This window comes from Paramisgurnus dabryanus, chromosome 9 (genome assembly GCF_030506205.2).
Source record: "Paramisgurnus dabryanus chromosome 9, PD_genome_1.1, whole genome shotgun sequence".
NCBI lineage: Eukaryota > Metazoa > Chordata > Actinopteri > Cypriniformes > Cobitidae > Paramisgurnus > Paramisgurnus dabryanus.
Window position 1 is genome coordinate 13,147,212 of NC_133345.1, and position 15,475 is coordinate 13,162,686.

At 39.4% G+C, this 15,475-nt stretch overlaps 1 protein-coding gene across 1 annotated transcript in view; it reads right to left on the reverse strand.

Annotated features, from left to right (window-relative positions):
• Nucleotides 1-15,475, reverse strand: part of reln (reelin) — a 379,183-nt gene that overhangs the window by 59,245 nt on the left and 304,463 nt on the right. The window contains exons 38-42 of the mRNA XM_065275748.2: nt 11,993-12,175; nt 8,850-9,018; nt 8,564-8,666; nt 7,577-7,803; nt 7,280-7,503 (exon numbers count right to left, since the gene is read on the reverse strand). Of these exons, the coding sequence (XP_065131820.1) occupies nt 7,280-7,503; nt 7,577-7,803; nt 8,564-8,666; nt 8,850-9,018; nt 11,993-12,175 (906 nt within the window). The remainder of the gene's footprint in view (nt 1-7,279; nt 7,504-7,576; nt 7,804-8,563; nt 8,667-8,849; nt 9,019-11,992; nt 12,176-15,475) is intronic.

Genomic DNA, 15,475 nt, shown 5'->3' on the forward strand with positions numbered 1-15,475 from the left:
ATATATAAATACTTTTTTTGCAATGATCACTCACAAATGTGGTGATCAAACACTTAAAATGACGTGACAAAGATATGTAATATAGGCAGGTGTGTTTAACAAGTTAACAATAAACTTTATTATCCAAAATGATTCTAATATAAGTGCACAAAACAGTAAACTTGACTAATTATAAATGACTTTAAAGCACAAACAAAACAAAATACATATAACTTAAATGATTGTCAGTTTTGACGAGAATAATGTTATATTGGGCTTATTTTGAAAATGGAAACTTATAAAGTCATTGTTTATTAGCTTTACAATAAGTTATGTACTTCACAAATTAATTAGAAACTTACAGTTAAGACGACAATGCTTGACTTACTGACAACATAATGATGTAGGCTTATGCAGTGTTCGAATTATGTCAAAGCTTATGGGGGTCCCCTAGCTAAGCCCCACCCCCCGGCCAAGCTCCACCCCCTCATTACCTTGAAAACTCATCAAATTAGTGTGAAACACTGGCAAGGCCAGACATTTTAAACAGAATAGGACTCACTCTTAAATTACATAATTTTACTATATAGTAGTGGTTAAATGGATTACATTGCATTTTTTGAGTCAGATCGAATAATTTTCGGATCAGCAAAACTGGAAATTATGAGCATATAAAAATAGAAAAGAACAAAGTTACAAATAAAGTAAGATCTAACAGTAGTATTTAGGTACATAAATAGAATCAAATGAATAATAACACTGTCTTCTTCACTGTATAAATTAAATAAAATTAATCTTTTTAAAGATACACAAGTAATTTTCCTGTTTTCTGTTTAATTAATATAAATGACACAAACATAAGCAGATAAGAACTGCTACTTTCAGACAACACAAAGATCTGATTTCTTTCCGAACTGTTTGCAATCACTTTAAGACATAACTGATTGTTTTTATGAGACTAATTGCCAAGACTTTCGAAATAATTTTGTGTTTGCATGCTTTAGGAAACGCACGCTCACTTTAACATCTTGTGCTCAAATTGTCTGTTTTTTTGGGGGGGCACTAGGGCCGGTGTTAGCATGCCACCAGGTTGAAGGTTGCTGTCCCTATGCTGACAGCACTCACAGCAGCCCCATTCGCGTAATTTGCGGGTGGTATACGATCCCACTGCTTTATGCCCAAGTTGATTGTGCCCCAACTTCCGACCACGGAATAATTCTTGCGTTCATAATCATAAATAGGGTCCATATTCATTTTAAACGCATGGACAACGCACGACGCGCCGCTTTCTTCTGCTTTCAAAGCGGTCCCCTGTGAACACGAGTTTTGTTTTAGACCCGTCTATATTTGAGTGCACTTGCCGCACGTTTGGATTTAAAATAAACTTGAGCGCGACTTGATACGAACGGCCTCTAAAAGGTAAATGTCGTATTTTTTATATCTAAGTTATATTTGTAACAATGATTAATCTATGAAAAGTTATTCTTCATCTATTTCATGCAAATCTCTAGGGGAAAAAATATAGGGAAAAAAACATTTGTTCCTTTTCAGCAGTATTTGAATAAGTTAATTGAATAATATTAAAATACATTATGGTAGGGCTGCACAATTATGGCAAAATCATAACTGTTTTAGACTACTGTATTTGCATTGAATTGGAAATTATATTTTTGGAAAATATATTAATTGCAAGGCTGCAGAGAATAGTGCACTATTGCAGACTTATAAACTACTGAGGATTTAATTATATTATTTTAATATAGTCAGTGGTGAACTAAAGTGGGCCGGTACTAGACATGAAACTCCAGGGCTTAAAATGAGTCCCACTTCGGCCCTGCATGTTACATTTTCCAAGGTTTAAAAAACACATCCAAAAGATACTTAGTTATAGTTTTTTATTTCTGAAAGATGCGTATTTGAGCGATAGGCTAAGTATTAAAGAGACTATCATTATCATTTAAGCGTGATTTCTTCTGCTTTCCCAATAAAATATTTTGTGTGACTGGGTTGACCAGCCGTCAGTCTGAGTTGATAGCTTTGCCACTGTTATGAAATAATTGTTTGAGAAGATTTTTTTAAAAACCCTTAAACCTAAAGATTACTAAAGATTCTTACCGCAACTGAGGTAAAAAATACTCCACACGCAGATAGAGACATTAACTCGTCTGTCAATTCCTCCAGAAAACAGCATGAGGCGCACTTGCGAGTTTCTTTATTTCAGACTGAAGTCATTTAAATTATTTAATTGCGAAATTGGGACAAATAACGGGCAGTATCGCTTTGTGACACGCAAAATGAGGATTTTAAATTCATGTAGTATTTTAATTTTAATAAAAACCAGGGGACCCCCCTAATTTATGTTTTTGTGCTTTATGGGGGGTCCCTTAAGGCTTATAGGAGGTCCGGGACCCCCCAGACCCCCTTCAATTTGAACACTGGGCTTATGTTTAATGTACTACACAACGTTTTTATAACACGAACCCACAGTGTTCTGCCGGGACTTTAAACTTTTATAAAACTAAAGCGTGTGCTCTGCGCCTCTTTAATTTAGCGAGGGTGTAAAGTTGCGCGAACTTATTTAATCAATTGCTTTGAAATGAGCATGTTCAGTAACAGCACAAGCAGCTGTACTCCCACAGACTGCGCGGCAGTTAAAGCGCGTCCTTTCTCCGCCTCGCGTCATTTCTTCCGCTTGCGTTTTAAACAACTCGCAAGTGGACAAAAGAGACGGATTAAAAACACCAAATGTAAACCGGAATGTGTGTTTCTCGCCCACTTATAATCCAATCGACCAAAGCGCGTCTTAATACCAGGTGTAAAATGTTGTGAAGAAACCGCGTGACTGCCAACACCTGAACTGAGGGACTGACTGAAGTGAAGGGGGGTTGGCTGGTGTCACTACAGTGAGTGACCTGGGTCACCAATAGCAACCAGTAGGGCGCACTCTGCTGGACAAACAAGTACTTACATCTTTCAAAAGCATTTAATGTCTTCTGTAAGGAACGTTCATATCGGCTTCATATCTGCGGCTTATACGCCGATACAGATATATCTGCTACAGGCTCATATCGGCCGATAAAATCGGCAAAACGATAAATCGGTCGGGCTCTAATATGTTCTGTAATTTTGTTTTTGAAAAAAAAAATTGTAATACAAATTAGGGCTGTCAATCGATTAAAATATTTAATCTAGATTAATCGCATGATTTCATGCAAATTAATTAATTAAAATTTTAAAATATTTAATCTAGATTTATCACATGATTTCATGCAAATTAATTAATTAAATTTGTAAAATATTAAAATTAACTTCCACCTCCTCTGTCAGCTCTAGCCAATAAAAAGAAATAAGCAGAGAAATCAGGGCTGGGTTTCCCGATAACGATTGAACTTAGCACTTACAGTAAGAGCGCTTTCTACGTGCTACTTAACGAACATTCGTTGTTCATTTACGTGCGTTTCCCAAAGATGCACGTATAACGATCGCTCGCAGCTGGGTTTTAAGTGCTACTTACGAATCACTATCCGTTTGTCAAGTGCTGAAATGTCACCTATGGAATGACTCGAATTTGTAGCAGAAGCTTGTTTAGGCTAATGATCTTTAGCCGATGTGCACTAATATTTTTATAATATTTTTTTATTATTGTTCAATAAGTTTTTAAATGTTTTAAAATTTTTCATAATGAAATATTCTTTTTGCGTATTTAGTTAGGACTCGTCCCACTGCAAAATGCCTTCTGTATTTTATATTATAGTTTAGATTATCATTATTATTTGTTGTTTATTATCTATGTTTATTTATTATTATGGATTATTGCATTGTACTGTAAATATTTATTTGGTTTCTTTAATCAGATGCCATTTCCTTCAAAACATTTTTTTTTTACTGTAGCCTAGATGAATTTTAGCAGCAATTGGTAGGAACAATTATCAATTTGCTAGTACCAACTTTTACCAAAATTGTACCAAATACGTTTTCCTTCTTTATTAATTTATGTTTAGTCATTTAAATGTATTTTCTCATTTAAATTTTAAATATATTATTTTAAAGTAATTTAAACAAATAAACAAAGAAAACCTCAATAAATAAATAAATATACATTTAAAACATTACATTATCGTTATTGCAGGAGTGCAATTTGCTGGTTGTCCTGCAGGTGACCTTTTAACTTTGTTGTATTAAGTGCTACTTAGCCTTACGATGCTTTTGGGAAACCCGGCCCAGGTCAGTTAGAAAACCTGATCAGTGTGACGTGGAATTGATCAAGGTCATTACTATTCATGAGCTCTCTAACTTGAGACCGTGCCCACATAATACGTGTAGTTCAGTGAGTTTTCATAACAAGTTACAGCAAGGATGGCTAAACGTCCACCGTACCGTATTCGGGCCATTGTTTTTGTCAAGAGACATCATTCCTATTAAACGAGGGAATCATAATAGTTGCTACATGTTTGGATGTTCAGAAGAACACTAGATTTGAAGAGAGACTGCGATTAAAAAGCATGGCTCCCTCATCAATATTGGATCCGGACAGAATGGCGCAGCTTATGTGAGTAAAATACTTTAGTACTATGTGTCACAGTGGCGGCCAGTGACTTCTCTTCCGAGGGACGCGATTCACTTGAATTCATGCTGCACACGCGTCGAAAGGGTTTATGATAAAAGACACATGTGTGTGTTTGTGCGTGCGCGCATCGAAAGGGTTTACGATAAATGACACGTGTGTTTGTGTGTGTGTGTGTGTGTGTGTGTTTTTGTGCGTGGGTTTACGATAAAACACACGCGTGTGTGTGTCGAAAGGGTTTATGATAAAATCTGTGTGTGTGTGTGTGTGTAAGAAAGACAATGTGTCTTAAAACATTCACTGAACATTAAACTGATTACACATGAGACTAAATAAGTATTGAAAGTTAGTTTAACTACGAAAAACTGTTATCCAATCATAGCAGTGGGTGTTTACTTCCAAGTCGTCAATGCGACCCGCCCATCAAAACGGATCATTTCTCTAACCAGCCTCAAAACCAGGGTACAAAATGGCCTATTACTTATTGCTTTTGATGTTTTTGGATGTAAAAACCATGCAAACGTCATGAGTAGACCTCAGACAACAGTATAAAACAATAAAAATGACCCAGGAAGGGCACCTTTAAATATATGTTTTTAGATACTAATGCAAGGGTTTAAAAACAGATACTTTTCCTTAACATTTAACCAAACATCACTTCAGATGTAACAGATTATAGATGCATGAATTGTTTTCTAAACAGATATTTTTAAAACTGTAATTTTGTGTGGATTTCTCTATATATCAGGGTCGTGGACTCGCGCGTTTGTGTGCATGCGCTCCAGACATCTGCGTCAGGAAGATCGCTTTTGAGTCTTGTCACTCTTAATAATTATTTTAACATCAATCAGGTCCCGAACTTTATCTCTCCTTATAATTATTTTAACATCAAGCAAGTCCTGTAGTCTATTTTCTATCATTTCTGCATGCTTTAAAAACAAAAAATATGAACAAGTGAATGAAGACGCATCTTTGTTTTAGATTATGGATTTGGGATGGGGCCCCGAAACATACAGATAAAGATCATTTTAGATGTTTAATGACCATTTAGATCATTGGATTCGCTCATGTAGACAGCGTGGGTCAATTGCTCCATCTCAATTTATCCAGCTGTGGGCTAGACCAAGGGTTAGAAATTGTGTGTTGGGTTAATACAATTAGTGGCATTAAAAATGAATTTGCGTTAACGCATTATTAACGTGTTAATTTTGACAGCCCTAATACAAATACATAAAATAACAGCTAAATCTGCATTTCATCCGCATTGTTTTTTTTAGTTGTTAGTTTTCATTCGTATTAGTCTCTTAGTCTCATTGTATATCGTCTCTTGCTCACTATTAGGTAACGAACCTGTGTCATTTTGGACTGTTCTCCTGGTATATTCAGGGGTGGCATAGTTGAAAGATGTGCCCTTTGGGCCCTTGTTGCTGGTATTTTATAAATCTCTAATAGAGAAATTACACTTCTCCCCACCGCTCTGCTACACACTGAATGAATAACAGCCGCTTAGCTAGCGTGTGGAATTGTGCACATCTCTGTCTCATCAGTGCCATCACAAGTCCCTACTGCCAAACCACCTGAGAGACCTCTCGAGCTGTCTTAATTGAAAGAGTAAGAGTGATTCTTAGCTTTAAGAAATTTGACAACTTGCTTTTATACTTAAAGGTATAGCGGAAGATTTTCCCGAATTATTTAAAAGAACCGCCCCTCGATATTTTTTAAAAAATGCTCCCGAGAGGGAACGCCTGTTAAACGTGTGCACGAGACAGAGAGAGAGCGTGCAGGAGCTCAGTTCTTCTCTTCGCTCTGTTTACAAGTTTCTGTTGGCATGTTTACAGTATCTGTGCGGTTCGTGACTTGTGCCAGGGCTAGCATCGCAAATCATAGCTTACATCAACTTTTACCAGCAGTGATTTTAAATGGATTTCTCCAAATAGCATGACAAAATGTACCTTTCCAGTAGAAACTTCGCGTGGGAAGCCCAACCTGTCCTTTTAGCTCACGCCAGCGTGTGAAATAGTCTCCCATAAACATCTGGTCTTGTTTCTTTATTTATAGTCCTTTCTCTTCTTGTCATACAATTCGTAGAGACTTTTTCTCTTGCGACCCTCAGACATTTTGAAAAAAACACAGTGAGAACGCGACCTTCAATGAATGGTTGAAACCGTAGCACAACACACATACACGTGAAAGTGCGCATGTGCAGAAAGCGAACGTAGAGGCGAGCACGTGCGACGGTTATACGTCAACATATAATCAGAATGATTGACATCTGGGATGACCAATAACAGTGGTGATCCACCCGGAAAACGAAAATCTTCCGCTATACCTTTAAGTTTAAAATTTTACGAATTTTCAGCTTAAAATATAAGCTTGATAAATACAGTCCCTTGTTTCTACTGTAGCATACGCAAACCATTGTTGTTGAAGAACAAGTGATTACCACTGGTGGTGATACAACACCTTCTTGAAGGTTTTCCTGCACTTAAAGGCGGAGTGCACGATTTCTGAAAAATGCTTTAGAAAAGGGAGTCGGGCCAACTACTAAAACACACTTGTAGCCAATCAGCAGTAAGGTGCAAGTCTACTAAACGACATTGTTGCCTGGGCTGCGGTCTGCCCCGACAAAACGTTGCAAAACGTTTATTAAACAGAAACGGTGATGCATTGAACACCCTGTTGTGAACAACCCGGAAACCGTAGCAAAACGTTGGTTTGTGTAAATAATCTATTTACCTTCAAAATCCTCCTTCAGGAAATCTGGATTTGGCATATCTGGGACAGAGCAGTCTGCTCCAGAGTATCCCGGATCACAGTTACAATGAGTGCCCCGAACACATGTACCATGGCCATGACACATGTTCTGGCACTGAGGGCCAATATAAATGCTGTCCAGAGCCCAGGTAGGTGGGATCATGCCACCAGAATAAAATCCCTGGTACCAGCGGAACCTCACTGAGCTGTGAATTGCATTGACACACAGTCAGAAACAAATCCAAAAAATCCTCAATAATAAAAAACTTTTTCACTCACCCACACAATCGCAGCTTGCCAAAGTGGATAACTTCTCTCTTCCAGCCCTGAGTGGTACCTGGGTAGTAGATGCTGGCAGGGTGGAGCTCAGTAGAACAAAGAGAGCTAAGCCTTGGTCCCCCAGCACACAGAGGAACTAACAGATGCCATGTGGCTCCGAAGTCTCTTGAGAACTCCAGATGAACAGGGTTTAGGGAGGAGCTGTCAGTTGTGCAGCCCACATTAATCTACAAAAAATATGAAATTCTGTAGAAATCTGATCCAGCATTTAAAAGTAAATAGTGTTATCAAAAACCCATAAAAGAAAAATAAGGGTCACTTTTCATTTTCAAGTTATTTAATCACAGTTATTAGGGATGTTCTTGCATTAGAATGTTGTTTAAATCTACTGTAGATTTTAGCGATTTTGCATTAAAACTAGTTGGAAATGCTTTAGAAAGGAGTTTGTTTTACAAAAAATTGGATTGAAAAGTTTTTGATATCTTGTTTTTGATATTTTGTGTAACTTCTATTTGCAAAATAGAAGGGGATACTTTTTCTTAGCCTGTAACTACAGTTTCATTATGATTTATTAAGTTGGGACTTGCTTTAGTTTTATTGTTAAGGTAGTTGAATGCAGTTATATAACCACAATACAGTTTTGCATTACAAAGTGTTTTAATAAAACCAAGCTTGACAGGCTAAACTATTACATGTTCAACTCAAATTAAAATATTAAAAAAGTTTCAATTGTATTGTCTGTGTAGTTGCGGTTAATACAGATCTGAATTGGTAATGAGTAATGCAACTGTTTTTTAGATCCTGTAATTAGTGAGTAATTTAAATACAATGTGAATGATGTAATTAGTAATTAATAAATATTTTATCAACTTACCCAACATTAATAACCACATAATTAATGTAAAAGGACAGATAATTAAAACCTGACTGTATAATAATGTAAAGTGTGTCATGTAATGTGTACACTTCCATCACGCAAAGCTATACCTCAAACTGAATGACAGTGTTCTCGTTTACATCAATATCTCTGGTGGTAATAGAGTGTTCACCCAGTTCGCTGGACATAAACACCATTGCAGAGTCATCCTCCCTGCAAACATTGAGATAGGAACGTAAAGCTAAACACAGTAAACTTACAAAAAAAAAAAAAACTACAAAGCTGTTACATGATCCCATTGCAAGAACACACGGTCTCAGTCATGCAGTAGCTGGGTTGTGAATTGTGTCCTGCGGTTTGAACAATCCATGAGCTAAATACTAAGAAGATACTTACAGGCCCTCTCTCTGGTATGGACAGTAGAATCCAGTGTTGCCTCCAGGATAAAACAGCCAGTTTCCCACATCAGCCCCACCCTCAAAACTTTCAAATATAACTGGTAAGGTATTAGCCCTGTTTCCATCTATGATTAGGTTATCAATCACCCACACTTCTTCCTTTTTACCTGTGGAATTGAGAAATAAACACACAGCCAGACTGTTATCAGTCTTAAGAGCATGACTTGGAATCTTTACAAACTGGAACCTGTTGAATGCACACATAAAATAAACATCTTTTGTAAGGCACTTTGGATAAAAGCATGTAAGTTTCCTACTGTAAATCTCAATCTTATTTTTTGTTTTTAAATATCTGCACAACCAAGCACCTAAAGGGGCGTGCACACCAAAGCTTTTAAACCTGCGGCGGCGTATGTTTTCAAATGTTTCCAATGGAAGCTCTTCATTTAAAAAAAAAGACAGCATCTAGGTTTTTTTTATGCTGAAAGCAGGCGCTCTGTGGTTTTTCCGCACTCAGCGCTGAGCGCCGAGAGTTCAAAAATATTTAATTTTGGGTAAAAAGCTCAGCTAGTCAATGTCAGTTCTCACACGGCCATCCAATCACAGTAGAGGAGGGGCGGAACAAACATCACAACAACCAATGGCACATTGAACAATGACTGATAATCTAAGCAGAAGTATCACAGCAACTAAAGCTCTCAGCTGAAGAAAGCTAACGCATCCTCCAGGCGTTTTCTACTGTTTTCAAAAGCTTTGGTGTGCACACCCCCGTACTTCTTATATTTCTATACTAATCTGTGTTCATAGGCCAAATAGCTCTCTATTTACTGGTCCTACTTTATGGAATCAATTCCCAATGTATGTAAGAGCTGCTCTACCAGCTCTCAAACACTTGCTAAAAACATTAATTAATCTCAGGACGTAAAAAGCCGGGGGGGAAAAATGTGTGTAAATGTATTGTTTCTATTATCTGCTCTGTACAGCACTTTGGATTAACTTGACAGTTGTGTGAAAGTGCTTTATTAATAACGAGACAAGAAAAGAATGGCTTTCAGTGTCATTTGATAGTTTTGTCATTTGACTGATTTTGCAAATGTCTCTGTTTAAACTCTTTGATCTTTTAGTGAGTGCAGGGTTGATAGTTTTCAACTCATTTCACAATCAAATTGCCTTTGTTATTATCTTGGCAACCATGACCAAATGTAGAGCATGCCATAAAACAAATAATGCCAGAGCAGATAAATGGAAGCTAAACTTTAATGTTCAATGTGTGTTTATGAATGAAAAGACTTTGAATTACAGAATATCTCTGTTCTTTAACCCTCGTTTTCTGTTTACACTTCTGGCCCTTGGGGTCTATATGACTCCAAAATTGAAAGCATAATAATATATAATTTTTTTGTTTACTTCTCATCTATACAATAAAGCTGTGTTTTGATAGATTTTAAGTACTTTTGTATCTGTTTACCACTAAAATCCTCAACTACACCCTTGGCTTGCCTGAAAAATATAAAATTTATATGAAAATTCACATAAATTATTATCTAAATTTGATTTAAATTGTTTCAGATATTGATATAGGTGTGAGATGTTAAATTCAGGCATCGGTTTTTAGAAAAAAACATAAAAGAATTACAGTGTAGGAATTAAATCATTTAGACCGGCAGATTCCCATAGAGACCCATTCATTTTCCTGGATATGGACAACTGCTCAAATCATTACTTTTGTGATACATTTTGTACATTTATGTTTATATAAACATTAGAAAGGATATTAAAAAGAAATATTATTTCAAATAGTCATTTTTTTAATAGTTTTTGATACATTTTGAAATGTCAGTTTTTACAAAATACCATAAAAATTTGACTGAGTGTAACGTGTGTGCGCACGTGGGTGTGTGTGCACGTGTCTGTGTGTGTGTGAGTGTGTGTGTGTGTGTGAGAGAGAGAGAGTCAGCATGTGTGCTTGAGAGAATGGGTGTGAGAGGCAGAGAGAGAGAGCGTGTGTGTGTCTGTGTTTGTGTGTGTGTTTGTGTGTGTGTGTGTGTGTGTGTGTGTGTGAGAGAGAGAGAGAGAGAGAGTGTACATGTGCATGCATTAGGTTACACCCCTTTTCTACATTTGTGGGTGATTTTATTTGCCAAATTTTATAAAAATGCTCTCTGTGGTAGTCATGCATGTGTGTGTGTGTGTGTGTGTGTGTGTGTGTGTGTGTGTGTGTGTGTGTGTGTGTGTGTGTGTGTGTGTGTGTGTGTGTGTGTGTGTGTGTGTGTGTGTGTGTGTGCGTGTGTTTGTGTGTGGGTTTGTGTGTGTGTGTGTGTGTGTGCGCATGTGTGTGTGAGAGAGAGAGTGTGCATGAGAAGGAGAGAGAAAGAGCATGTGTGTGTGTGTGTGTGTGTGTGTGTGTGTGTGTGTGTGCGTGCGTGCGTGCGTGCGTGCGTGTGTGCGTGCGTGCATGCACGCGTGTTTGTGAGTGTACATGTGCGTGCATTAGGTCACACCCCTTTATCTGTTATTTTCTGCATTTGTGACTGATTTTATTTGCCAAATTCCAAATGCTCTCTGTGGCAGTCATACCTGTGTGTGTTTGTGTGTGTGTGTATTTGTGTGTGTTTGTGTTAGCATGTGTTTTTTGCATTGCATTTCTGCACAAGTACCAGGCCTTCATTTCTGTGTCAAAATTTTCAGATTTATGCTGGATTTATTGATATTTATTTTTTGACAAATGGAAAAAAAGTTTTTTTTGCATTTCCCATTCACTTTCAATTGGGTCATATTGACCCCAAGGGACAGATTGATAAAAAAATGTACATACCTTTAGAACAACCGAATCAAGCCCAGTTTTTTGTGTATGTAAAGATAGATTATTTAGAAAAAGTCACAAAGTTTTACATCTATGAGATGAAGGATATCTTTTTTTTGTTAACCAATTAAATTTCGTTTGGGGTCATATAGACCCCAAGGACCGATTGAGGGTTAATTAGTTTTATGTTAACGTCAACAGCAAAAAAGTGCTGCAAGAGGCTACACACCGGCCACCCATCCAAAAATATTTTGGACAATAAGTGTTGAAGAGTAGCTAGTTTAAAGCATATGATTGTGAATTTATTTCTTGTCTGTGTTTATGTGACTTTGTCGTACCACTGTTGTAAGGCTGCCATAGTCTAAATCGTGTAGCATTTGTCTGTGCACTCTGGGGTAAAGCTGTGTGAACAAACAGGGTGTTGGTGGAAGTGGGAAAGTAAAACTCATCCATGAGCAGCCAGCTGATTCCTCCATTCACTGAATACTGCAGCAACACAGAGTGAGAACGCTCAGGTACTCCTGCACACAAAATACAGAGAAACCAGAACAGTCAGCCAGTAATTTGTAAACAGAAATGGCGCCCAAACGATAGTAACATGTTAACAGAAATAGAACCGGTGCTTGTACTACAATAACACATAAATAGAAATTAAAACGCTGTTCAGAGACATGAATAAAAACGCTGCTCATACAACAGTAGCATTTAAGCAGAAATAGATACGGGCTCATTCGACAGTAATGTGTTAAGAGAAATAGAACTTGCGCTCATACGACAGTAACGCGTACACAGAAATGGCTTTCATACGACAGTAACAAGGTCAAGGTGAACTTTATTGTCCCACAAGGGGAAATTCATATGGTCATTCATTATGCTCCCTTGTCACAACATATTCTTAAAAAACAGACACAACACATAAATAAAATTCTATAAATAAAACAATAAAGAAAAAGAAAAAAAAGTATAATATTAACATGTAATTAAAACTATGACAGTCTCACATGACAGTACGTGTAAACAGAAATAGAAACGGCACTCATACAACAGTAACGTGTTAAAGGGGCAATGAATGAGTTGTTTTTATTGTTTTATATGGTTGTCTGAGGTCTACATATGATGTTTGCGTGGTTTTTACATTAAAAAACATCAAAAGCAATAAGTTATAGGCTGTTTTGTACCCTGGTAAAGCTGCTTGAGAAATGCTTGGTTTTGATGGGCGGGCTGCATTGACGTAAACGCCCACTGCTATGATTGGATGGCTTCATTCCCCGTCAGTAAATGTGGTCAATTGTTTTGAAAACCAATGTGTAAAAATAGCAGCCGAACACATACAAACTTGACTAAATTACCATGTACAACACAACTTTGTATATTTCTAATGTGCTTGTGTGATTGCTCTTATAAACATGTTATGTTGCATACCACAGTTAAACACACCTTGCCTAAATTACCACATAAAATACTGTAAGCATTCATCAGAATCTAAATCCCAGCTGGTAAGTCCTTATCACTAAGTATACAGGTGCTGGTCATATAATTAGAATATCATCAAAAAGTTGGAACTTGTATATTATATTCAATCATTACACACAGACTGACATATTTCAAATGTTTATTTCTTTGCATTTTGATGATATAACTGACAACTAAGGAAAATCCCAAATTCAGTATCTCAGAAAATTAGAATTTTACTAAAGACCAATACAAAGAAAGGATTTTTAGAAATCTAGGCCAACTGAAAAGTATAAAGATGAAAAGTATGAGCATGTACAGCAGTTGGGGCTCTTTTTGCCTGAATTAATGCAGCAATGTGACGTGACCTTGAGTCAATCAGTCTGTGGCACTACTCTGATGTTATGAGATGCATATTTTTTTATTAAATTTAAACTGAAATCTATCTTCATTCTAACTAAATTAATCAGAAATAAGAATCACTGTATGTTTTTGGAATTTCTATACATCTGATATAAATTGCATTTAGCATATTGACTTTAAACCATTTTGTGGCTTTGTTAGGCCTTGGTCTCAGTGGAGCAGTTAGATGTGGCCTCCAGCCAAAAAGGCACCAATCTTTGAACGATTTGGAAAGTTATTTCCAGTGGAGCCGGGCACTCCTGCATCCAAATCTCCATATCAAATGGTGAAAGAAGAGGTTGTGCGTTATAGGCAAGTGGCTACTCTTCCAGTGGAGTCAGATCCACTTGCATGGTGGAAGGACAACGAGAGCCAGTTCCCTTTCAGTCGGTCACTACGACGTCACGTCGTGACCGACGAATTGGGAACTCGCTTAGAGGGACCAATCTGCTTCGAATACTACTAAAACGCCAATGAACTTGGCATTGAGATATTTGCATAATGCTGGCGCCGCCCCGCCAGGTGCGTATATAAGCAGCAGGTGCAAATAGGGAAATTAGCTTTTTATCGCTTCGAAAGCCGGCAGTATCTGCTACTGAGAAGCTACTTTACTCTGGTGGGATTCGATTGCTGAAGTTGGTTGGACTAGCAGTACCACAGCGGACGCTTCGCTTAATTCCACGGCTCTACACCTGTTTTGTTGTTTTGAGTAGTGTGTGCGTTGCCTTCCCTGTGCGCATCATCAACTGAGCATCTGAGTGAATTTCCCTAAAAGAGTGATACGAGAGAGCTTTGTGCCTTGTTAAAGGCAGCCACTCTCTCGTATATACGGACATCAGCGTTTCTAGAATCCATCGTGCCGCCCTCCGGGTCCACCGACGCCGCAGCATCCGAGGGTGGGCCTCCTCCCACTGACGTGGACCCCGACGCCCTTCCTCCCTCTGGTCGGGTTGGGACGCCGGAGTTCGATCCAGAGATGGTGGCCGTGCTCGCTCGAGCGGCGGAGACCGTCGGGTTAGAGTGGGTTCCCCCCCTCAGCCCGAGCCGTCCCGCCTGGATGATTGGTTCTTTGGAGCTGCCCGGGTTTCACAACCCTCTCCACCGGTGCCTTTCTTCCCCGAGGTGCACGAGGAGCTGACTAGAACCTGGAAGTCGCCGTTTTCTACGAGATTACGGCCGTTTCAGCCCTCCCCCCTCACCTCCCTCACCAGCGGAGCCGCTAAGGGTTATACGGGGATCCCTCCTGTGGAGCGCGCGGTCGCGATGCAGCTGTGTCCGGCTAACGCTCCCTCTTGGAAGGACCGCCCAACCCTCCCCTCTCGTGCCTGCAGACAGTCCTCCGGTTTAACGGGCGCTGCCCACCAGGCATGTGGAGAGGCGGCTTCAGCCCTGCACGCTATGGCGTTGCTGCAGGTTCACCAAGCGAAGGCCTTGAGGGATCTGCACGAGGGAGGACACGACTCGCCTGTCCTTTTGGAGCTCCGGGCTGCCACTGATCTGGCTCTTCGCGCTACGAAGGTGACAGCGCAGGCAATTGGTCGTGCCATGTCCACGATGGTGGTCCAGGAACGCCACTTATGGCTATGTCTGGCAGACATGTCGGATGCGGAGAAGAACAAGTTCTTGGACGCTCCAGTGTCCCAGGCTGGCCTCTTCGGTGAGTCGGTGGAGTCTTTTGCCCAGCAGTTCTCCGCCGCCCAGAAGCAGACAGAGGCGATCGCTCAGATCATGCCCCGGCGCAAGCGACCTGCATCTCGCCCTCCAGCGCCGGCGGCCCCGTCTGCTCCTCGCCGAGGGCGCCCTGCGGCGGCTGCCTCCCCCCCCCCGACTAGAACATCTTCCAGGCCACGGAGGGGGAACAGCCGTCGGCAGCCCGCCCCGCCCGCCCCACCCGCTTCCCGTGGTAAACGGAAATCGAAGCGGCCCTGAGACGGGCGACCTGGAATCGGATGGGATCACTCTTCGGG